Source organism: Mixophyes fleayi, chromosome 3, assembly GCF_038048845.1.
Source record: "Mixophyes fleayi isolate aMixFle1 chromosome 3, aMixFle1.hap1, whole genome shotgun sequence".
Lineage (NCBI taxonomy): Eukaryota > Metazoa > Chordata > Amphibia > Anura > Limnodynastidae > Mixophyes > Mixophyes fleayi.
Window position 1 is genome coordinate 92,218,863 of NC_134404.1, and position 25,431 is coordinate 92,244,293.

The 25,431-nt window shown below is 41.5% G+C and overlaps 1 protein-coding gene across 3 annotated transcripts in view; it reads left to right on the top strand.

Moving 5' to 3' along the window:
- MED12L (mediator complex subunit 12L) overlaps positions 1-25,431 on the top strand; it is a 468,926-nt gene that overhangs the window by 408,910 nt on the left and 34,585 nt on the right. For 2 of the 3 annotated variants that reach the window (XM_075201969.1, XM_075201970.1), the window contains exons 36-40: positions 1,011-1,379; positions 7,881-8,034; positions 15,014-15,228; positions 19,765-19,848; positions 23,172-23,392. In XM_075201969.1, coding sequence (XP_075058070.1) covers positions 1,011-1,379; positions 7,881-8,034; positions 15,014-15,228; positions 19,765-19,848; positions 23,172-23,392 — 1,043 coding nt within the window. The remainder of the gene's footprint in view (positions 1-1,010; positions 1,380-7,880; positions 8,035-15,013; positions 15,229-19,764; positions 19,849-23,171; positions 23,393-25,431) is intronic. The other variant, XM_075201971.1, reaches the window with a different exon arrangement.

Here is a 25,431-nt window from a genome sequence, read left to right on the forward strand (position 1 = left end):
CTGAATACGATCTCAGAACACCAACATCACTCAAAAGCATGCCCCTGAGATATCACCACATGCCCATAAGACATGGGCACATGTTCCTTACATGCCCATCAGACCTTCTCACATACACATAATCCCTTCCCTAAATGCCCATCAGATCTTCCCCAGATGCACAATAGACCTCGCCCATATAGCCATTAGACATACCCCAGATGCCCATCAGACCTTCCCCACATGCGTCTTATACCTCCCCCAATTTTACTTTTACGCAAAGGAAAGAGGGATACCGCTCTGTGTTGTGCAGAGGAGATCATGAGATGCAACCACTGCTCCCATTCAGTCTTATTCTCTGTTTCATAACAAATCAGAGAATAAGTCAGGTCGGGGTCACAGGTGTAGGCTCCCTCGGCCATTGGCAGCCTGCTGCCGGCTCTTGCCCACCACTGTTTTAAACACTAGGTATATTAAGACATATTAATCGCATTAAAAAACATTTCTGTATTAGATTCTGTAATATTACTATATATTATAATATCTAAAATAAGTATGAGGTTCTTAGTGCACATTTTGATCAAATATTGAATGTCTATCTACAGTGACAAGGTTCCCTCATTCAGATGGTTAATTTCACTAACAGTTTCATCAACAGTGTATGATCTTTTGCATATGCCTATGGGCTATAGATAATGATGGCAGGACCTAGCTGAAAGCTACCATTAATTAAAAATACCTATAAATTAATAGGTGGGATAAGCAAAGGAAGCCACAGCCTTCAAAGTGTGAGCGGGGATTTATTCCATAGCGTGTTTTGTCAAAAGTGTGGGAAGATGCGTCATTGCTGTGACTTTACAAAATACAGAATGCAGGAGCACACTTGAAACCATAAATACATAATAATTACAATAAGAAACATATTTGTGTATTAGACTGTAATATTGCAGTAAAGTTAAAAGAAACACCATAGTTATAGTGCCTTTTTCAGATCTGAAGACAGATTGTAAAGTATATTTTTTCTGAAACAGGGCCTTCAAGTATCATCCAAACAGAAAGTTTCTCCTTGGGACTTATTCGAGGGTCACCAAAATCCAGCTCCACTCTCCTGGGCCTGGTTTGGGACTGTCCGTGTAGATAGAAAAGTGATAAAGTGTGAAGAGCAGCATCAGCTTCTTCTGTACCACACACATCCAAAGCCCAAACCTCCAAGTTATTATCTGGAGCCCCTGCCACTTCCTCCAGAAGAAGAAGAGGAAGAGGGTGAATCCACCACTCCAGTGTCCACAGACCCAGAGGGGAAGACCACCGATTTTCCTGATCCTGGTAAATCAGTAACTGATGAAGAAAAAAAATCCAAGAGCAGAAAACACAAGAGCAAGTCCAACCAACGAACAGATGTATGTTACTGTTTAATTCCTTGTGTGCAAGTAATTGCTAGCAGAACTCTTGCAAGTTCTAGTGTTGACCATAGTTCTTAGAGTTATTCTTGTCATTGTTTACTTATTGTGTTTTTCATGTCCTTTGAAGAGCAGATCATCATGATTGCATCCGTTTTCTCTTTATTTTTTATAATGTGTTATTGATTTTCAAACTAAAAAGTACAAAATGTAAAATGTGGAGCTTTTGTAGCCATATTAATAAGAACATTACAACAGTTTCAGCAATATGCACTTTTATAGATATTATAGGGGCATTTTAAAGCAACGCTACATAAATGCAATAAACCTTTAATTTGCCCTTGCATCAAAGGGCATTCACATTACATTTGAAATATACATTAATAATGTGCAAAAGAATGCACCTTTAAGCTTCCCTGCAGCATTTACAGCATTAAAGTGATTGATCTAAGCACTAAATGAGGCTTCCGGTAGGACCACTGTATTTTCTAGGTGCCTTTAAAGCTTCTGAATGCTGCAGGCAATGTCTAATTGATGGTACGCAGAGTAATTGCTTGTCAGAAAGTGTGTACAGGTCAATCCGGCTTACATTATATTTGGGATTTTTTATGTCTAATTTTGCTTTGAGAATGCATGTTAACCAATTTCAAATGGTGCCCATATATACAGGGACTTAAGAATCAATATTCATTTAAAGATCTTATACATATATATGATCACATGCAGATAGTGAAACAAGACTTTCCTTGCAGAAATGTTATACTTCAAAAGTCCTTTTTGTACACCAACTTGATAATAGTCTTGTTGTGACAATGGGGTGTATTTATGACCAAACTTAAATTGCTCAAGTCAATGTTAATTTCTTATAGCATTGATAAAAAATGAATTAAGGTGGCACCTTATTAAAATTTATTAGCGGGGACTGCGGCTCCACGTATAACCTATAGTAAAGTATGGCGCAGCTGAATTTACGATGAGGAGAGCAAGACGTCTGCGATGCTCTCCTCGTAGGCTATTGCGATCAAGATCCTAATTTTGGAGCTTGATAATTAGGGCAAAATCATAGTCCCCATTGACAACTATATGTACTTGGATTTGCAATTGAACAGAGAGATATCTGCTGCGGTCCTCCATGATAAATAACCTTTTTTCTATTTCTATGATTTAATTCCCACAAAAACTGCAGTTTTTTGGGGAATAATAGGTTGATAAATAGGCCACAATATCACAAAGAAATAGTGCATTAGTTAAAGTTAGGATGAACTGTCTTTTATGGCTGTGGTTTGAGTATTATTTTTTATTGTACTATTATGTGCAATGTTGTGAAAAATTGTAACATGGATACTGGTAGCACACATTGTACTTGAGTGCGCATCTTAATTGAGGTACAAATGTAAGTCAAGTTAAAATGATTGTATAGAATAGTTACTATGTTAGGCCTGGTATACACATGATAAAGGCTCTGTGGAGTGTCATGTTAAGGGTGCCTTCACTGTGTGTGCGTGCAAAAGTGTTCAATTTACCCAATTTCTCAGTTTGCTGAGTATCGAAGGCATCATCAGCACAACTCTCCACAGTCGCCTTATTGGTACATTATTGGTGCCTGTTGTGCAAGGTTCTGTATAAACAATGTTAAACATGTTATCTATCGGAAAAAACATCAACTCAAACAGTTTTTTCAGACTTTTTAAATAATGTATGTTTTTATTACCATTTAACAAATGTAAAGTACAAATAAATGCATTGTTCATTTACAGCTGGTGGCTTGCACCGAAGAAGCTGTAGGACATTAGAATAAATACCGGTTGTGAAATAGTTCAATACATTTTTGGAATGTTCATACATGTGCATTTTGTGAGAAGCATTGAGATGCCAAATATCCTGTAAGATCTCAAACTGACACATGTATCACATTTCATCTCCCTTCACTGTTTCTTTACTACTCCATATAACCACACAGACATCTCTGGTTCCTGAGGCTAGAAGTGAAAGTGGAGACCAGAAAGGAATGAAAAAGCCACATATCTTTTTCCCCAGACTAATAATGAAATGAGTGATTCCAAATTGGAAACATAGACATTGCATTCTAAAAAAAAATTCCAGACACTATAAACTCCAGGTAATCTAAAGGATAACTTTAAAAACTGTGTAGTTAACTAGATTAGACAAGTATGTGGACTCTCTTCTTTTTGCTTTTTATGTAGAAATATGAATAAAACTGTTTTCTGGCAATGGTTAAGATGGAATGCAAGATATAAAGGAATGCTTTCAGTCACACTACACGTTTATAATACTCTCACTGGTCAGATGTTGTGCGTTCACTTACTTGGGAACCATGATGTCATATGGTACCCCACTCGATGTTGCCCTCCTCTTCTGCTATGGCTATGGCGTGGGTGTGGCCATCAGAGGTTCCTCTGAGTACTCAAGAGTTTAATCACGAGTGTAATGCGGAGTGAACTCGAACGGCAGTACAGTGTAATGAGATTAATTTTGGGTATCAGACCATCTCATAGCAAGAATAAGCAGGTTTTTATTTATCAACATCTTCTCCTCCTGCACATATCACAGTTGCAATGGATAGAAAATAAATGGCAAACTTCTCCAGCACAGATCATAACAGTTTCAAGCTCAAATTCTCTGCCTCCAGCACATAAACTTCAGCAGATGTTATTGCTTTACAATGCTCCTTCAGTCCACCTTTCTTTCTTGAGTCCAATAAGAACCACTACACAGCTGCATACCCGGTACTGCTGGGTGCAGTAGTCCCACACTCTGTAAATACTGTGCTCTCTCTCACAGTTGTCAGCACACAATGGGCATACTTCAGAGGTTCATGCTAATGGTCCAACAAGGATTAACAAACATCCCACTATGTGGGATTTCTCCTTACCGGGGTGCACCACATCCCACACAGGGACCCTCTTACTCCAGCCAATCACACTCACCCCTTCCAAGGATCTCTGTCTCATCATTGCCTTATATCCAGGCAAGCTTATCCAAACATTCTACTCCCAAAACGTATCTCTTGGATCTCTGCTGATGGTTACTAATGATCAAGACATTGGTGGTCAGTGGACAGTGAATCGCTAGGCTGCCTGTTGCTGTATGGGGTCCAACAATACTGTGCCGAAGACACTTTCTGTCTGTCTGATCTGAGGAGCGAGAAGCGACGCCGGCCAGCACAACTAAAGGTAAGTGAGGGGGCTGCACCTACCAAGCTATAGGGAGGGAGGGGGGACTGCACCTACCAAGCTATAGGGAGGGAGGGGGGCTGCACCTACCAAGCTATAGTGAGAGAGGGTGGGCTGCACCTACCAAGCTATAGGGAGGGAGAGGGGCTGCAAAAACCAAGCTATAGGGAGGGAGGGGGGCTGCACCTACCAAGCTATAGGGAGGGGGCTGCTTTTATAAAACTTCAGGGAGGGGGCCGCACCTGCCAAACTATAGGGAGGGGAGCACCTCACGCACTGGGAGGGGGGCTGCACCTCCCAAGCTATAGGGAGGAGGGGCGGCTGCACCTACCAAGCTATAGGGAGGAGGGGGGCTGCACTTACAAAACTATAAGGAGGGGGGCTGCACCTACCAAACTATAGGGAGGGGACTGCCTATATCAAATTATAGAGATGGGGGCTGCCTATATCAAAATATATGGGTGGGGGCTGCCTATATCAAATTATAGACAGGGGGCTGCCTATACCAAACTAGAGGGAGGGGGTCTTAATATATTGTGTGATAGAAGGAACGGGAGGGGGATAGCACATCGGTGGGGGGGGTAGGCTATTAATTTAATAGTGGAGTTCAGGTGGGGGATAATTATTTAATGGGTGCTCTTTTGTTTGTGGGGTGAAGGTGGGGCAATTTAATTTATTAGTGGGGCTATTTAATTTAATACTGTGGTGGTTTGGAGCTATTAATTGAATGTGGGGCTGAGTTTGGGGAGGAGGGCTATTTATTAAATGTGACTACTAATTATTTAATGCCAGGGATGGTTGTGGGAAATGTTTATGTTAAATGTAAATTATGTTAATTTTTTGCTGGGGCTGTTTGGAGGGAGGGAAATAGGTTTATTTATTAAATGTGAATACTATTACTTTAATGTTGGAGTTGGTTGGAGGGAAATAAGTCTACTTATTAAGTGTGAGTACTATTTAATTATTAAATGTGGGTACTGTTAATGCCGGGGAGTTTTCTACATTTCATGTACCCATTTATTTTCCAAATAGTCCCTCTAACATTCCAGGATCCAGTCAAGCAGCAACTGATCTAAAGAAACCGTCAGCCACAAGCGGTGAAAGTGACAACACCGGTAGGAGAGACCAGGATAGTCTGCCAACTGTACTGAATCTGTTGGGGCAGTCCTGAATTTGGGTATCTGTCCTGCCTAGTCAGGATTTGGTCCGTCTACAAGAGTAGGACACATTTAGGGCCCATACACAATTGTTACAAAAGAAGCATTTTCTTACAGATGCTTGCAGCATTTCACCTTTGTGGTGATTGCACCATTTATTATAAGGATTATTTTGAATGCCTTCCTTGAAACACACAGTACACATTTATATATATATATATATATAGGAGAGAGATTTGACCGGCAGTTTGCATCTGAAGACGTCAGGGAAAGATGCAATAGTGCCTGAAGTGCTCATATTTTGATTAAATATATTTGTGCCAACATGTTTCATAATAGTTACGCTTATTAAACAAAGTCAGTTGTACTTCTATGAAGGGAATATTGTAAGGATATGTTAGTAGGCAACTAAACACATTTGAGCACAGAGGCATAAATCAGTCACAGATCATCCAAAAGGATTCATGTATTTTTCAAACCCAGGACTGGCAGCTTTTTCCCTTCATCGCCTTTGAGATGAGCCTCTATGTCTTCAGTCATCACATCCAGGCTTTCCTAAATATTATTACAACCAAATTCCATTAGTTCTAACTCCCGCCTATTCTTGTGTTGTCCCCATCCACAGTTAACTTTGTCCCACCCATATGAGGCCACTTCAAGAGTATTTTCCAGGGCCACTTTAAGTTCCCAATCCACCCCTTCCCCTGAAGGTGGGAGTCCCGCTGCTGTATTCACCACCCCTCTATATCTACCCCTCTCAGGGACTCCTAATAAATTAAGAATGTTAATTTCTCCCTAATCATGACATTCGCTGGAGTCCTCGAAGCATCCACCATGCACCCCACTTGCCAGAGACCCGGAACCACCCTCCTCTATCCCGGGTCCCCCAACCTTTGAAGGTCTAGAGTCTAAAATAGACTCTGATTGTCACTTGGGGCTGCCATAGCCAGCACTGGCACTTTCACACCGCTTAGTTCTGCTAGGCCCACAGCTCACTCCCTTCATACTCACCCCGGTGACCTCACCAAGGTTGGAGCTGCCAACAAGTAAATCTATATGCACATTTAAATCGTATCAATGTTCAAGGTGTGAAACTGTTGAAGGGGTGCAGTGTCAATGAGAGGTGAGAGGGACGGCCATGGCGGTCCATCTGGTGCTGAGGTCCCTGCTCTGCTCTGCTTGTGTTTCCCTGAATGTTTTTAATAATTGTTAGTACAGCGTGAAGCCTCATCCTGGAGGTGACACAATCCACTACACTTATCTGCCTATCGATCAAAAAGGACTACTAAATGAAAAATAAAAAACTTTTTACTGAAATCCCCTGTCCCAAATGACTCACTCTCTCCCCTTCTCCCCCATTGTGCAAGGCTTCGTAGGGGGATGCCTTGATGGGAGAATAATTTGCCATTACTACCCAGAAATCCGTTAACCAGGAGTCAGCAGTAGATTGTTCAGACAGCTGGCGCTGTGTACTGACCACATCTGTTCTGGTTTCTACAGAAGGAACCAGAAATGATGGGTGCACTCATGACCGATGCTCCCTGCCTCTCCTGCATACATTTAGAAGATTACTTTTTACGTATTGCTCAAAACTTTTCTTATCATTTATTCATGACAAAATAATTGTCTGTTGCAGCGTTTCTATTACCACTGCAACACAAGCAATATTAGTTTACCTCTCGGGTATATCATAGTATTTATGTTAATGGTTATGTTAGTATTTATGTTAAGGCACTCTCACTGAATAACATAAAACGAATCATTTAATATTTATATTAATGTAGTAATCTCAATAACAGGGGTATGTAGCAATGTTTAACTAGAAAAACAATAAGTCAACATGACAGCTTAATATGTGCCAAAAGAATTGTCCCATATGTTTTCCTGAAGCTTGATCTCTTAAAAAAAAAAAAAAAAAAAGGTGTTGTTTTGGCACTGCTGATTTTCCTAATATGTATACACATATATATATATATATATATATATATATATATATATATATACACACATCTACAGGGACAATGTTGTACTTACTTCAAATTTGGTAGAATTCCTTTTAGTTGTACAGATCTCAGTGTTTGGCCGTATTAAATGGAACTGTGGGTGCATTTATGCAATATTTAATGATTATCATTGTTTTTGTCCTACAGGGATATTCTCAAAATACTGTGCATCGCGTACCATCTAATTGTTCACCCCTGTCCTCTCAAATGATACATCACACCCCGGCTAATACATGGAGTTACAATATTATGGGACAGCAGCAGTCAAACTTCTACTTGCAGAACCAGGCTCTCACATCAGGTATGCTCTGTAGTTTTTCAATTTTAATATTATCTTTTCACTGAGGTTTCCTTCCAATTTGGAACCCAAGGTAAAGATGGTAAACCGTTCTCATCTATTTAGGCCTCAAAAGCATTGTCTAATGTCATTGTTGCAGTATGGCAATGCTATAAGGTTAAATTATTATTATTATTATTATTATTATTATTATTATCATTTATTTGTTGGGCCCCACAAGGTTTCCGCAGCACCTTACATAGTACAAACAGTAGACCATACAGGGTGAAACATTACAGAACAATAAACACAGAGTACCAATGCTTCAAAAACTCCAGGCAGACATAGGGAGTAAATACGGAGCAGAAGATTCGGTGTGGAGACAGGAGAGGAGAGGGGCCCTGCTCATGCGAGCTTACATCCTAAGGGAAGGTGGACAAAAAGGCACGAAAGGGAGGCAGTGATACAAGGGAGAAAAAGGGGCAGGGGAGAGGGGGGAGAACTGCAGAGTAGATGAGGGGTTAAGTGGATGGTTGGAAGGCTTTCAGGAACAGGTGAGTTTTGAGTGCCCGTTTGAAGGAGCATAGATTGGATTCTGGAGTGGGAAGAGGTAATTAGAGTGAAGGAGAGGCGACAGTCGTTTGCCGAGCGCAGGGAGCGGGCAGGAGTGTGGATGGTGAGGAGGTTAGAGATGTAGGGGACAGTAGACTGGGAGAGAGCTTTGTAAGTGGTAGTAAGGAGTTTAAAGAGGATTCTGTAGGGGAAATGGAGCCAGTGTAAGGCATGGTAGAGAGGGGAGGCAGAGGAGGAGCGGCGTGAGAGAAAGATGAGTCTAGCAGCCGCATTGAGTACAGATCGGAGGGGGGCAAGATGAGAGAGGGGGAGGCCAGTGAGGAGAAGGTTGCAGTAGTCAAGGCGGGAGATGATGAGTGCGTGGATGATAGTTTTGGTGGCGTCTTGTGAGAGGAAGGGTCGGATGCGGGCAATGTTGCGCAGTTGGAAGCGACAGGCTTGAGCAAGGGATTGGATGTGGGGGGTAAAAGAGAGAGAGGAGTCAAGGGTGACACCTAGGCAACGGAGTTGAGTGACAGAGGAGATGGTAGTGTTATTAACAACGATAGAGAGGTTGTGGTGGGAGGGGAGTCTGGAGGGAGGAAAGACAATGAGTTCAGTCTTAGAGATGTTAATTTTGAGAAAGCGTGAGGACATCCAGGAGGAGATGGCAGAGAGGCAGTCAGATACGCGAGAGAGGAGGGTGGGAGAGAGGTCAGGAGAAGAGATGTAGAGTTGAATGTCGTCAGCATAAAGGTGATACTGAAGACCAAAGGAGGAGATGAGTGCACCAAGGGAGGAAGTGTAGAGCGAGAAGAGAAGGGGGCCGAGAACAGAGCCCTGGGGGACTCCTACTTGGAGGGTGGATGGGGCAGAGGAAGAGCCAGAGGTGGAGACAGAGAAGGTGCGGTTGACGAGGTAAGAGCAAAACCAGGCGTGGACGGAACCAGAGAGGCCGAGAGAGAGAAGAGTTTGCAGTAGGAGGGGGTGGTCCACGGTGTCAAAGGCCGCGGAAAGGTCAAGGAGGGTAAGTAAGGAGTAGTGCCCCCTTGATTTAGCTGATAGGAGATCATTGGTGACCTTGGCTAGGGCAGTTTCAGTGGAGTGGAGGGGGTGGTACCCAGATTGGAGAGGGTCAAGGAGGGAATTGTCCGAGAGGTATTGGGTGAGACGACAGCAGACTAACCGCTTAAGTAGTTTGGAGGCGTAGGGGAGAAGTGAGATGGGGCGATAGTTGGCGACGGAGGTGGGGTCAAGATTGGGTTTTTTAAGGATAGGAGAGATAAGAGCGTGTTTAAATGAGGAGGGTACTACACCAGAGGAGAGTGATAGGTTGAAGAGGTGTGCCAGGTAGGAGCAGGCAGTGGGAGAGAGAGAGCGAAGGAGGTTAGAGGGGATGGGATCAAGAGGACAAGTGGAGGGTGGAGAGGAAAGAATAAGGGAGCGAACTTCTTTGCCTATGTGGGGCAGAAGGAGCACCAGAGTTGTTTGTTAAAGAGGAGCAATGAGGGCAGCGGGAGAGGGGTTGGAGGAGGAGATGTTAAGTCTGATGGCTTCAATTTTGGAAGAGAAAAATGTGGCGAAGTCAGCAGCGGAGAGGGAAAGAGGGACCGGTAGGGGGGAGGAGAAAGGAGGGAGTTAAAGGTGGCGAAAAGACGGCGGGGATTAGAGGACTGAGAAGAAATGAGGGATTTAAAGAAGGTTTGTTTAGCAAGGGAGAGGGCAGAGCAGAATGAGGAGAGGATAAATTTAAAGTGAAGGAAGTCAGCCAGGGAGCGAGATTTCCTCCAGAGATGTTCTGCAGTGCGAGAGCACTTTTTGAGGAAGCAGGTGAGTTTGGAGTGCCCTGGTGCAAAATGTTATATTTGTGCTTGTTCAGGTGGCAAACAATGAATCTAACAAACCATGAAAACAGCCCTGCTTATGGTGTCAAAGGCACAACTCTGCAATTGACTCTCCACAGCAGGGAAAACTAATGATTGCTTTCAATGTTGAACTTATGCACCCAAGCCTTGTAGCACCAAGTCTTCATTCATAGCTATCAATCCGGAAGCATGAAAATGTAACTGTTAGGCTAGGTACACACTACAGAAAATTTCTCCCAATGCAATATCGTTAACGATTTTACCAACGACTGAAAGTCCCAATCAGCATGTTGATTCATGTGTACACGCTATACACATTTTTACTAGGGATGTTCACCCCCGTTTTTGGCTTTGGGTTTGGATCTGTATTAACTTTGTGTTTTGATTTTGGATTTGGTTTTTCCAAAACCACCCTCACGTGTTTTGGTTTTAGTTTTGGACCTGTATTTTTTTGCGAAAATTGCTAAAAAATGCTAGAATCACATTATTTGGCTCTTTTTTTGTTCCTCAATAACATTAATTTCCAGTAATTTCTAGTCAATTTTGACCACCTCACAGGTCACAATATTATTTTCATACAGTTTAAGCCAAAGAGAGCTGGGTGGCTACTAAGTGACAGAGCAATGACACAAATACATGGCAGTTTATAGCACATCTATGAAACATTGCCACACAGCAATGGAAAAAAAGAAAAATGGTGCAAGGAATTGTCCTTCGGCCCTCCGACCCACCCTTATGTTGGATTACCATAATATGTTTGATGGGCAGCAGACTAGACAAGGTTATAAAGTTGTCAATATAATGACCTCAACAGTATTGTTAGGACAACAATTGAAATATAGACAGTATTTATTAGGTTGACAATTGAAATGTAGACATTATTATCTCTAATGCTAACCCTGTCCCTATCCCTAGACCTGTCCCCCTAAACCTGTCCCTGTCCCTATTACTATCACTGTCCTTAACCCTGTCCCTATCCCTAGACCTGTCCTTAGCCCTATCCCTAGACCTGTTCTTAACCATATCCCTAGCCCTATAATTATACTGTCCACATTTTAATAGTCTACCTAATCATACTGTCCACCATGTGAATTGGCGACCTAATAATACTGTTTCTGTGTGAGCAATGGCACTGGAGACTTGAGAGTGACAAGAACACTGCAACCACTCCTGTTTCTGCGTGAGCAATGTCAATGAGCAATGGCACTAGAGACTGGAGAGTGATAAGAACACCGTTACCCCTCCTGTTTTTGTGTGAGCAATGTCACTGAGCAATGTCACTGAAGAATGGAGAGTGACAAGGACACTTCTATCCCTCCTGTTTCTGTGTGAGTAATGGCACTGAAGACTGGAGAGTGAAAAAAATGCTGCTACCTCTCCTGTTTATGTGTGAGTAAAGGTACTGGAGACTGACAAGAAAGCTGCTACCCCTCCTTTGTCTGTCTGAGCAATCTCACTGGATCTCCGGTGGATGGAGGTACTTATGGAATCCAAAACCCTAGAGATCCGACAATGTGACGATGACGTTTTGCCTCGATTTCAGTTCCGGGGAAGCAAGAAAGTATCAAGTTGGCTCTGCTCGGTACTCAAATTTGTGATGTTCGGGGTGGGGGGCTCAATTTTTAGAAAACCGAGCCTGCGCATCCCTAGTGTTAACAAGATTTACATTCGGATCTGTGCTCTTCATCTGTCATAACCATGACTGTGTAAACTCAATGGAGATCTGCCTGCACTGCTGGTCAGTGCATACACATTTCAGAATTGGAATGATTCCATCGTTTACAGAGATTTTTAGTCCATTTATAAAATAAAATTAAACGATACAATGTGCTTTGGAACGATAATTGTTGATCATGGGAGTGTACACACAATATTGGGCTGAACAGTAGTTTATCATGTGATTGGCCGATAATAAGGTGAAAAACCTGTAGTATGTGGTCCAGCCTTAGCCTCACTCTGTCCACTTTATGAAGGACAGCTGAATCCACCTCCCATATCTTAATAAAACTCTCATGAAATCTGATATAGGTTCAAAAAGCATAGGGAAATATTTACTTAGCTGCTTATCTTTTAATTAATAAGGGATAGTGCAGTATAAATCAGAGACTTCTTCAGCCCCAACATCCTTAATGTTGGTCACTGTAGTCCTCATAGACTTCTCACTTTGCACTTCATCACAGCCTTAAAAAACTAATGCCGAGATGGTGGCATTATAATGTATTCTAAAGCCTCACTTTGTCCAGCACCGGGATCCCATCACAAACCGTATGCGCATCCTTAGCACACATGTGCCATAGCCACTAGGGTCAGATTGAAGGAGGTTTTAGTTAGTTTAGATGGGGGGTGGGGGGGTGTTCCCCAGAGCTCACTAATGACCCCTGGCTTAATAAATACCAGTGGCGGGACATTTTGTATCGCTACGGTATGCAGCAATATAAAATGATTCTTTCTGTTGCCCACTAGCCGCCAATGATAAGTGGACCCTTAGTCTGCAGCTAAGCTGCTAAGACATTTCTGACCACAGTGCCTTTCTATGTGCTATAATATGGTGGTCTTGCACAGGTGCACCAGAAACCTGACTTTTATCCTCTCCATATTCCAGAACATTGCAGCATAAATGTGGAGTGCCTATCACTTTACTGTGGGTACACTCTACGAACACTGCACAAAGAGGCTATCTATAACAATATGACAAGAAACAATGTGAGAGCATAACAAACAGATGAACACCAAGTTCCTGTGGCAGTTATATGTTTAGCACAGAAAGCGCCCATGTGGCAGCGACCCTTAAAGAACCACTTCACCCCTTAACATGACAATCTGCTGCATAGGGATGAAAAAACACATAAAAATATGATCCATAGCATAATCCAGTAGGTTATTGAATTAGGTAATCATCATGGACTGTCTGAAAAGCTAACAATGAAATTGAATTTACTATTATTCATTCAACAAGCTGACAGACTACAGATCTGAACAAGACTACAACCCTCTGAGTCCCTATCCAATATTGCTGTGTGACTGGATCATAAGGCCCACTAGGCACTTTTTAACTCTGCATTCTGGCTGGAACAATATGCAATGTGTGGAACTTGACCTCATGTATCAGACTCCCATTGTCCTATAGATTGTTAGCTTGAGAGCAGAGCTCCTGATCCCAATGGCGACTTCTCTGTCTGTCTGTATTACCCAGTATTGTTTTATTACTGTGTTTGTTTCAAATTGTAAAATGCTATGGAATTTGCTGGCGCTATATAAATGTTGACGATGATGAGAATCATACGTGTCAATACTAACATACAATATTACTAATATACAGATCATCCAGTTAACCTACAGAGTAACACTGACTTACCCACTATTGTTACGCTAATTAAATCATATATTATGCGCTAAATAAGAGTCATCCTGGTTAAGGCTGCAGTAAAGCTGACAGTTTTGGGGGCACCTAGAAAGTTTTGCGCCCCAGACAATTTGCCCTGCCCAAGCAAATTGTGCAGCATTGCTTACCCCTCAACCAAGCTCTGTGTCATTCAACACGACATTGATGTGGATAACAATGCTAAGGTATTTGACATAATTCAGAGATTTTTTTTAGGTATAATTATAGCCAAGTGAGCTTTTATTATTATTATAATTATTATTATTATTATTATTAATTTTTATTTATAGGGCGCCACAAGGTGTCCGTGGCGCCGTACAGGGACAAAAACTAATTACAATACAAGGTGAGACAGCACAGTACAGTAAATATAAAGCACAGTAACTCAGTAAGCTCAATGCACAGCTAGTGAGGGCGGGGGGAGTATCCGCAAATGACGGGGCCCAAAAGGAGGGCGCGGAAGACAGGGAGACCCCCAGAGGGGGGAGGAGGGCCCTCGAGGAGGAGGGCAAAGTAGCTGGAGAGCAGAGTTAGAAGTGGTGGAAACAGGAGGAGAGATGGCCCTGCTCAGAGGAGCGTACAATCTAAGGGGAGGGGTGGACAGACGGAGAAACACAGGAAAGAGAGTTAGAGTAGAGGGACGGAGGCAGGGAAGGGGAAAGAAGTTGGAGAGGCAGAGGATAAGGTAGGTAGTTAAGTGGGAGACTGGAAGGCTTTAAGAAAAAGGTGGGTTTTTAAAGCCCGTTTGAAACTGGAGCTTTGTTACTTTGCAGGAGTGCAAGTAATTATATCGACCCATAAACATTATACCAAATCCAGAAACTTACAGGGCCTGAGTCATTAAAGAAAGTAAGGCAAAAAAAGGAGTAAATGTTCTCCGGGACAAAGCATGTTACAATGCAAGGGGTGCAAATTAGTTTATTATTTTGTACATAAGATAAATACTGGCTGTAGCACAGAAATACTTGATGGCTTTAATTTTACACTGAAATTTAAAGTTGATCTAGGACTTGCCCTACCCCAACTATAAATTTGTCCCCACATTTTACATTTACCTCCCCTTCCAGTGCAACATGGTTGTGCCTAGGTGTAAAGTTACTCCTTTTTTATGCTTTGCTTTCCTTAATGACTCAGGCCCATAGTTTCTCTTTTGCACATATGTCAATTTACTTTTGTGCCACTAATTGCAACTTTACTCCTTTAGGTGGCTCCAGACTGGACCCTATGGGCACATTTGTTCCCACAAACACAAAACAAGCCCTGTCAAACATGTTACAAAGACGCTCAGGCACAGTCATGCAGCCACCTCCCATGCATGCAATAAACTCCCAGCAGCAACTGTTGCAACTGAAGTTACTGCAGCAGCAGCAACAACAAAGGATCCTCCGGCAACATATCCAAGCAAGAACAATTCAGCAGGTACATATGTAAAGTCCAGCACAATCAATATTCCTTTCATCATCGCAAAGCATTAGGCTGTGTATTTGTTCTTGTGTCTCATAGGGATGCTTGGCATCTGGACCGATCTCTTTCAGAAGTCAGGCCACATGTTACTAGGTGATGGCATGAGACATCATCATGTATTACCGAATCTCTTGTTCTCTCCATGTGTTGTGTGCTTTCTCCAGAGAGTGACATATTTTTAATAGAACGTGGTTATTACAATGCATTCTAAGATCATATAAAAGGCTGCAGCCCTAATTCTAATTGTCACAAACCCTTCTAGAAGTGTCTACAAGTCGCCAGATTCATTTTCTGTGCAAAGTAAACTGAGAGTTCCACTAAAGAGTTAATTCACCATGGTAGGTGATGCCATCAGACTTGCAGAAGGAATTTTTTTCTCAAAAGCAATATGTCAGCGTATATATTTAACAAATGTACGTACAAGAATGTCACACGCAAGACGCATCAGAGTTGTATGTTGTTTTAAGCTCTGCCTATGCATTATATATGCCCTAGTATGATTAATTATGACCCCCACACATGCCCTTATATCTAACAACTTCTCCTCTGCTTTAAATGTTTACTGTGAAGGAATACCTTCAGAGTCGGCTGTGTTGATAGTTTATTTCATTAAGCATGTATAGTATAGATAGATTAGTTCGTTTGTTAGTATAACATAGCTTAGTTTTGTTACAGTGGCGGAACTAGCGAGCTGTGGGCCCCGTTGCAGGGAAGCAGGGAGGAGGAGAGGAGGGAACTCGGGCCCACTGCTCGCTGGTTCTGACCCTCTGCATCTGCTGTGCAGCGGGTTCCATTATCTCCATGGGCCCCAGTGCACCGCACCTGCCACACCCATGGTAGTTCCGCCACTGTTTGTTATAACGCTGGTTAAGTTGGTTGTTAATTAGCAAAGGACATTAGTGTTTAATGAAGATGTAGGTTAGTCAAGTTAGAGTATAGTTTTTATAACGGTTCAGTGCACAAGATAAACTGGCAATCAGCTTTAATGTTCCTCAAGGTCAGTGCTCCGAACTGTCGGGAAGTTGGAAAAGCGAAGACCTGAATAGAGATAAACGCTGTTATACGCTGGGATGTTGGAGGCACACTGTCTTCACCCTAAAGGGTTAAAATGTTCAGATGCACCTCACCAATAGGATACAGGAGTTTGATGTTAGTTTTTGTAAGCAAGTGGGAGGAGATATTTCTCCTGCCCTCCCTCCCTCCCTTTGTAAGTTTATTGTTGAGTCTTGTATATGTTGTGTGTTCTAACCATAATTCTTTCTGCATCTAGAGGAGGCACAGTAGGCGGGAAAGCGGTGCAGGCAGCGGTTAATACAGGGCTCAGGTATTTTAGTGTGGCCGCAGGAGTCTTCCTCCCTTCGATCCTGTCTCTTTAGCGGGTCACCTGTACAGGTGCCCTGGGTATCATTTTAGGAAGCGTACCTGTGAGGCCAGAGGGGGTGGAGTCTTTCTGATGCCATAATGTTGTGCCAGGATTTTATGGGCCGGCTGGCCATCCCTTTAAAGTATCCTGGTAAAGTTTGGTGTTAACTGGTTGCTTGCCTGCATCCGCTTTCGTTGCCACCATTTTCTATCTTTTACCAAAATAAATAAACTGTGACCTTAGTTCGCCAAATTTACTACTGTGTCCGTGTCAATTATTTCAGGTTAATTTTGCATATCACATCTTAAGGTATTTTGGGTTTTAGTCAGTGTGGTGGAATCAGACCTTTGGCGTTATAAGTTAAGGTTTGTCGTTCATTTCCGTTAGTTAAGATCTGGGATCTCATGTTGTACAGCTATGATTTGTTGATCTTATATTAAAATCGACATAAAATACTTAGAATACAATTTTTTATTTGTATTTATTTTTTCACATTTTAAATATTAACTTTAACACCTTACCCCTCTACATAAAAACATCTTGGAGAGATTTATTCCTTCTGTAGAATAGTAGCCATCACTACCGATCATGTAACCGCTCTGCGAGGATATGTGACTGGGCCCCACTGCTTTCTCTGATCTCCTGGTATAGGTAGGGGGTGAGCATCTCTCCTATGCTAGAGAAAATAGAGGAATACTCTTGACAGCTCTGCCAGGAGCGGTAAGGAGGTCAGAAAAAATGGCAAACGCCCAGCACATCTCCATACATCTCCAAGGGTTTAGATGAATGATGACCATAGAATTAAACTGGCTAGGCCACTGAGGTCAGAACCTATTGCTTATACATATATTATTTACCAAAATGTCAATGGATAAAGTCCATTAGCATAGTTTAAGTTACATATAATATAGCCCTGTTATTTTATACAGCCACAGCGCTACAATAATGGTAAATCCCAGTGATAAGTCATTTTTTACACTTGCACGATAATGGGTGGATGATTAATAGAGCTCTTTCTGGGGATGTTTTAGAACCCTTCTGACATCACTGTCTTAATTATAATTACAATTATATATGGTAACATGTGGTAATGATTAAGGGAATACATATGTATTACATTTCTTTTATGTGAATAATGTGTTTAGGTATCCAACATAACAGTTTCTTGTAAACCTAATTTTAATGTAAGATTTTTGCAAGATTTCAAAGCAAAGATAATAATGAGAGATACATTAAACCATTCTCCAGCTGTGAATTAGGGATGTTTTTAGTGATAATACTGAGAGGATTGACATATGGTTTTAGACTTTTCCTTGTCTGCTCATACTTCTCTGCATTGACATGCAAAGATATGCCTTGTTTTTGTGCATTTATGTTTAATTTTTCCACAGTAAGTGTACAAATCTACATGTGAGGGCATAGTGTATACATATTTGTAGATAGTTAATTTACATACTCAAACGCCAGATTACGAGTGTGCCATGATTAGGTTCAGGGAGTTTACTTAACTTTACCAAAAATATATGCACTAGATTTAATTGGATGCCCTATGATAAATATTATAATGTGGTTTTACCTCAGTAAAATCTCACAGTCTGATTCATTACAGAGAACTGCATTCCATCTTTCTAGAGTTAAGGGACATAGGCAGAAACGACTGTTGATTTTACTGTGAACTTTCTAGAAACCCCTGATAAGCAAAACAGTATTCCTAATATTTTCATTAGAAACAAAAAGTGTATTGCTTGACTGTTACATGCTTCATTTCATTTCTCATGGGACTAATGCTAACCTTTCAACTGCTGTCAACCCCAACTAATTATAGTTTGTACCCATTACCACAGGTTATGGGCAAGATGGGAGAAGCTACACAAACATATAGAAATGTGTGACACAAAATGACCCCTTTGCATTTCACTGCTTGATAAACAATAATAATCACAATGTTTGTACTGTTCCATAGCAACATCATGTCTGAAGTATTTTCAAGGACATATATTCCAGATGTCATGTCTACCAATAAGAACTGTGAAAACATTTAATTATGTAAGACAAAGAGCCACTTGTTTTCTAATAATGAAGTAATTCCCTCTCTCTTTTTCTCAGACATTCTAAAATATTATGATAGCTTGACTTGTGGCGTTAAATAGGAAGTACAGATTCCGCTGAGAACTTTCAGTATCATATCTGAAAATACAATATATGGGTCTGCTTGGGTGGAAAGATAGCTCCATTGTTTACTTATGACTCAGTGGGTGTTATCATGTAAATAAGTGTCAGGCATATACTTTAGCCTTCAGTAAAGGATCACTTGGAGAATTCTTAGCAAAATTATGCAGTCAAGCATATGTTACTATCCGCCACCAACAAAGCTGACAAATAAACAGAGCAGTCATTTGTCCAGTTATTGAAGCAGCAGGTCCAGCGTATTATCTCAGTTGTGGTCTGCATTCCCAAACCACGTGTCCTCTGCTAAGATCAACTGCACATGACATGTAACCTTCCCTTCAACATAAAAAGCCTCAAAAAGGTTTTCTTTCCCACGAAACTGACAGCATTGAGACCTTGGTATGTTGCTTGTATGTTATTGTGGCGGAATATATAGCCAACGCTACCACAGTTCACTTCACAGCAGTATATGAGCAAAATATATACATGGTGGATAAAAAAGGCTTACAATCTTTAGGTAAAAAAAATGCACTAATTTAATGTTTAGTGCCTAATTTGGCACTCTTGCACATATTTTTACCTCACTCTTAGGTCAAATACATTTGACCATTTACTAACACAGTTTTGAGAACCTATTGTGCTTTGTCATCTCTGTGGGTAGGGCTTCAAGAGTATAAAATATCCAATCAAAGCACTTCTTACTTGTAATGTATATTTGGGCTGCCCAGGGGATTTAAATAAAACATACCCCATTGGCTGACAATGAGGAGAAGGTGTGCTTAATTATTTAAAGTAACAGTATCATCCAGCTGCTGCTTACCTGTGTTAGTGATAGGCTTGGAGCGTGACATCACAGCACAGCGGCACACCACCAAAATAACCTCATAACGCTCAATAGGCTTAAAAATATGAAATTGAGACAAAATGTACTTCATATTTCTGCTTTATGTTTTGCACAGGGTCAAACATTAGAACAGGCTGCTATATTTTCTCCACAAATACGAGCACCTTCCCAACCTTACCCAGGCATTCAGCAAGCACAGGTAACTCCACTGAGGTATGGTTCATATGTCATATGACATTTGACTTCTTCATGTAATCCTTGATTCTCGTTGGTTTTATTTTCTATAATTTGATCATCTTGTTTCTGTGCTGTTCACAGTCAACAGATGTATTATTGAATGCATATGTGTATCAATGTGATATTTCAATGTGGTAATAACACCTGTAGTTATTGGATGACATATGCTAAAGCAAACTACTGTTGTGTTTTCAGATTGGATTATTAAAGTGGACACATTAACTTTTTGTTCTTCTAGAGCAGGGGTGTCCAACCTTTTAGCTTCCCTGGGCCACATTGGAAGACGACGAGTTGGTTTGGGCCGCACATAAAATACACTAACACTAACGATAGCTGATCATCGAAAAAACCATAGAAAACAAAGTTAACATATTAAACTTACTTGGAAATGAAGTTAGTAAGAGTTAGGAAACCTGTTGCAGAATCATGATTAAAGCAGTAGTCCCATTACCAGCTACAATTTAACTTACCTGCATCTGCTCCTTAGTGGGGTTCGGGGAATTAAATGCCAAAAAGTTTTTTGGACAACCATGTTCTAGAGTATAGGAATATATCTCTTGTCAGCTATTGTTGAACTACAAATCTGAGCACACCATGGCCAGCTGGTAGAGCACGGTGGGACTTTTAGTTCAGCAACAACTGGAGCGACACCGCTGCCTAAGCCTGTTGTAGATGTTTTTTCCTACAGGCATGCTCTGGTGGACGCAAGTCTTTTTCTGCTGATTGATAATATGATCATTTGCAAACACTACTGTTCATTTTACCGTTGACTTATGGTGGTGAAAACAACTTTTAAAAATATTTGTTATTCTTTAGCAGTAAGGGTTTACTGTAGATGGCAGACATTTTGTTTCAACACAGTAAAAAATAAATAGTAATCAAGACGGTCTGCCTCTTGTCGTGTATACAGATGATAGCATGATCTGAGAGCCCAGGCTACTATTTTATCAAAGTAAACTATTAACTGAATTTCTGCTGAAATTTCCAGCTGGCTAATAGATTCCCAAATCTCCCAACATTCAAGGATAAAATATAGACCAAAAATGCCTCCTTCCTTTTTTTACACCCAGCTATGTATTATCCTCCTGGTCATGCCCACATTTGACCGAGACCACATCCCCGCTAAGCACACACATTTTGGGCACTGATAAGTGGGTACAGATAACGTAAGTCATAGTTATAACACGTGTCAAATTGTCTTTTTACACCGGGCACATCCGCTGTTATCACGTAACAAATGCAGTTGGACTTCCCCTCACATGATAAAGCCAGACCATTGACAAGTTTTACTTTCAATACCATGGCTAACCACATGGTATGCTGTTTAGTCATTGTAAATATATGAGGTCACAGTGAGTTTCACAGTTTACACTAAATAATATTAAATAAAGATAAAAAATGGGCACTGTGCTTATTCCTCAAATTCTCAACCAACCCCTGCACTAGACAGCCTGGGTTGTTTTCCACAATGACAGGGAGACCACAAGCACCCTGCTATAGTAAAAACCATCCTCCAGCTGGTTATTGCAGGGCTGCCATGTCTGCACTATGCTAAAAAGTGCCTGGGCTCTTCCATGACCCATAGGATTTGGGAGTTGGGATAATTAACAAGATTAGGAGTACTGGAGAGGCACCTTTGGCTCTTAAGATCCCTGCCCATTATACCAAAATAGTAAAAATTATAAACACGCACACACACACACACACACACACACGCACACACACGCACACACACACACACACACTTTCAGGTGGATGCAGAGGTGTAGCATGGACCCATGACACCAGGAACAACACTATGCCTCCCAGGCCTCCCCACATGCCCATCAGACCTCTCTGCATGCATCAGACCTCCCCACATGCCCTTTGCATGCCTCCCAAGCCTCCTCACATGCCCTGTGCATGCCCATCAGTCCTCTCCGCATGCATCAGACCTCCCCACATGCCCCTTGCATGCCTTTTAGACCTCCCCACATTCCATTTACCACAGAGAGAGAGAGAGACAGGGTAATTCTTTCATGAACACAGCACAGATACCTAGAGGGAGATATCCTGTATATTGTGCTGAATGTGGGGAAGGTCTTACTAGTATTAGCACCAGCCCAGAGACTGCTTTTGTATAGGAGAAGTATCCCAAAGGACACCCTGTGAGTTTCTGCTGCAGCGGACATTTTCAAAATAGCCCCACCAGACCCCAAATAACATTAATCCCTACCCCACATATTATAAATAGCACCGCACCCTTAACAATAATACACACCCTATATATTATAACCCCTTGGGACCACTGTCCATTATGTTGGGACCCACCATGGTGTAAACACATCTTTGAACCTACTATGCGTCTCATTTGTGTCAATGCTCCCCGACTGCCACCATACCAATCTAAGCGCATTTGAGAAGCAAAGTTGCCACACTTGCAGGTGAGTTTGCACATACAGATGGGATTGGACAAGGTGACAGAATAGGCGCACTGGGGAACCTCACTGTGCAGAGCAGTACATGATAGAGAATGAATTCTGTGGAAAAAGACGGTGGTAGTCAGCCCTGTACCCCACCTGATCAAGATTACTGTAGGGAGATAAAGGAGTGCAAAGATTGCATATTCAAGGGTATGTCTAGCCGCACTGAGGGGTGCATGGCTATGTGCACACTGTAAATGGATTTGTGTTTTGCACTTTCTCAGAACTGGATCGAGCCTAGTCCTATACTTTTAATGACACTTTATACTTCCCATGCGCTGTGTAATAAGAAAACTAAACATTAAAGATTTAGAAGTCGTGCAGTGTCCCCAAGCCACCTCAATCAGCTTGTGCTGATTTACTCTACGTATAACAGGGAGCACCCAGGCATGGAATCCCTCTGCTAGAATTGGTCAGCCCAGGACTGGTGCCTCTGTGCGAGGAGCTCTAAAAGTAGTGTGCCCCTTCACCGCCCAGAACCTAGTTCCAGATCAGTGTTGCATTGGCATTACTTGTTAACCCAGTTTTAAATTAGTGTTTATAGGTCAATGTTATACTGACACTTATTATCCATCCAGTTTTAGATCAATATTATACTAGCATTTACTCTCCATCCAGTTTAAGACCTTTGTTATACTGTTTATTTCTCTAATGTTTGTTGCTTTGTGTTTTGGTGCTGTTGTTATTTTGTCTATGAAGTGCTCATGCTCATCCTTTCTATGGGCAGCCGTAATATTGTGGGTTATTTGATTTATAATTTGTCCACATTAATCTGGGATGTCTTGTTACAACTGCTTACCAGTATCTCTATGTTTTGTTTCAGCCTATTCCGCCTGGGTATACAATGTACACTACTCAGGTGCCAGTTCAGCAGCATCAAGGCGGCAGTGTTCTACTGTCACTCAGTTACAACACGAGAGCCAATCCTGCTGCTCCTCCTAGCTCCACCCTTATGGAAAGACTGCAGCAGATGCAACAACAGCCTACTGCATACATACAACAGCAGGGATCTGCCTTCATTCAACCTACAGCAAGTAGTCAACGGTAAGACCTGGTAGGAATTATGCCAGGGTACAGCATACCTCCCAACTGTCCCGATTTAGGCAGGACAGTCACAATTTGAAGGGTCTGTCTTGCTGTCTGATCCGACTCTCGTACTTTTGGGACCTGTTATCCACTGCTCTGCACAGGCGTGTTGCTGCCACTGGTGCATGCAGCAATGTATGTGAAATTTTAGTGGTGGAGACCCAGCGCTTCAGAAGCAATATGCGTGCTCCCATGGTGTGGGCACACATGCTAGAGAAGGCATGGTCAGATGTGGAGGGTGACAATAGCGCTATTTAACAGCGCTTAAATTAAAAATTACTTATTTTCAGGTAAATATGAAATATTGTGTTATTTTTTTTCCTGAGCGATTAGATGCCATAGATTCATCTATGTTGTCTCAGCAGTAAGTAAGCATGTAAGCAGACCAAGCCCCTCCAGCATTACATGCCCCCCAATATCCAAACATAAAGCTCCAAAACAAAATATTATGGCCAAAGACACTGGCACATATTTATGCAAATACCCTGTTGTTGTTCTGCTCAGTTCCTCCATTTCTGCTGTTTCTCTTCCTAGACATGCATGGGCAGCAATGTCAGGTCCTCCAGGTATCCTGACATCACATTACAGCCTTGGTTCTGCCTGTGGTCACAGTTGCAGATTCCTGCAGAACTCGCTTCTAGTACACTACAGTGTTGCACTGCAAAGCATGACATCCAGACACTAACTGTGTAGTATACATAGTCATCATCACTAGTAATCCGCACTTGCACCCGACCTATAGCTGGTGCAGATGATACGACAGAAAAACACATATTTTTGAGATGGCCAAAGCTTGAATCAGACATTGCTGTGTGAGTTGGATCTTGGCACGCTCTCACTATACATTGACAGTCTGCTCCCTATTCCACCCATGAAATCATAAGGTGTCGCAAGTGTCCTTTGTGCTCAAAGATTATTAGGATGTTGCTGCGTTCACTGGCGTCCCCGCCTGTTTCTGGGCATGCGCAGAATGATTTTTAAGCAAAACATGATACCTATCGGCATTTACGTTCCTTAATGAATTTGGCCCTATAGCTAATGTGTAGACTTTTTTCTGACTAAAGCTGTTTATTATTTCAGGACTAGAAAATGAACATAACAGTTATTCTATTTAACAAACCACAAGTTAAATACTATACTACCTCTGCCAAGTGAAACATAAGACATATTACAGATACACACATGGGCCTGATTCATGTCCCAAACGAAGATGCATTTTTAAAAAAAAGCATGAAACTTGTAGTTCTGGCCGTATTCAAATCCAAGTGTATCTTAAGATATATTTAAATTTGAATCTGGGTGGAAGTACGCTCTGCCTACAAAGTTCTTGCTGTACATGGACAGACAAAACCGACTGCAGTTTAAGTATAATAAAAAAATGCATAAAACTTTTATTTGATCATAAAATAAAATAACAACTCTTAATAGTATAATCACTTATATACATTTTTTATATATATATATATATATATATATATATATATATATATATATATTATAATTGTGTTATATTAATTACATAAATAAAGATGATTTCAATGCGTTCTGTACATACAGGGCCTGAGTCATTAAGGAAAGTAAGGCAAAAAAAGGAGTACATTTTCTCTGGGACAACCCATGTTACAATGCCATGGGTGCACATTCATTTATTATTTTGCACCTAAGATAAATACTGGCTGTTTTTTCATCTAGCGCGCAAATACTTGATAGTTTCATTTTTACACTGAAATTTAAAATTGTTCTAGTACATGCCTTACCCCATTTATAAATCTGTTCCCACATTTTAAAATGGCTGGGATGCCAAGTACACTGTCCCTCCAAACACCTCCATTGCAGGGGGCACCAGTGTGCGTGCCACTTGTTCACACTGAATATACACAATACCTCCCAAATTTCCTACCCGTGGAACAGAGCCCTCAAATCAAGTCCGTCCCATCTAAATCAGGAAGGTTGTGAGGTATGAATTTATGTAACTCATAAGAGGGCAGAGTTTAATA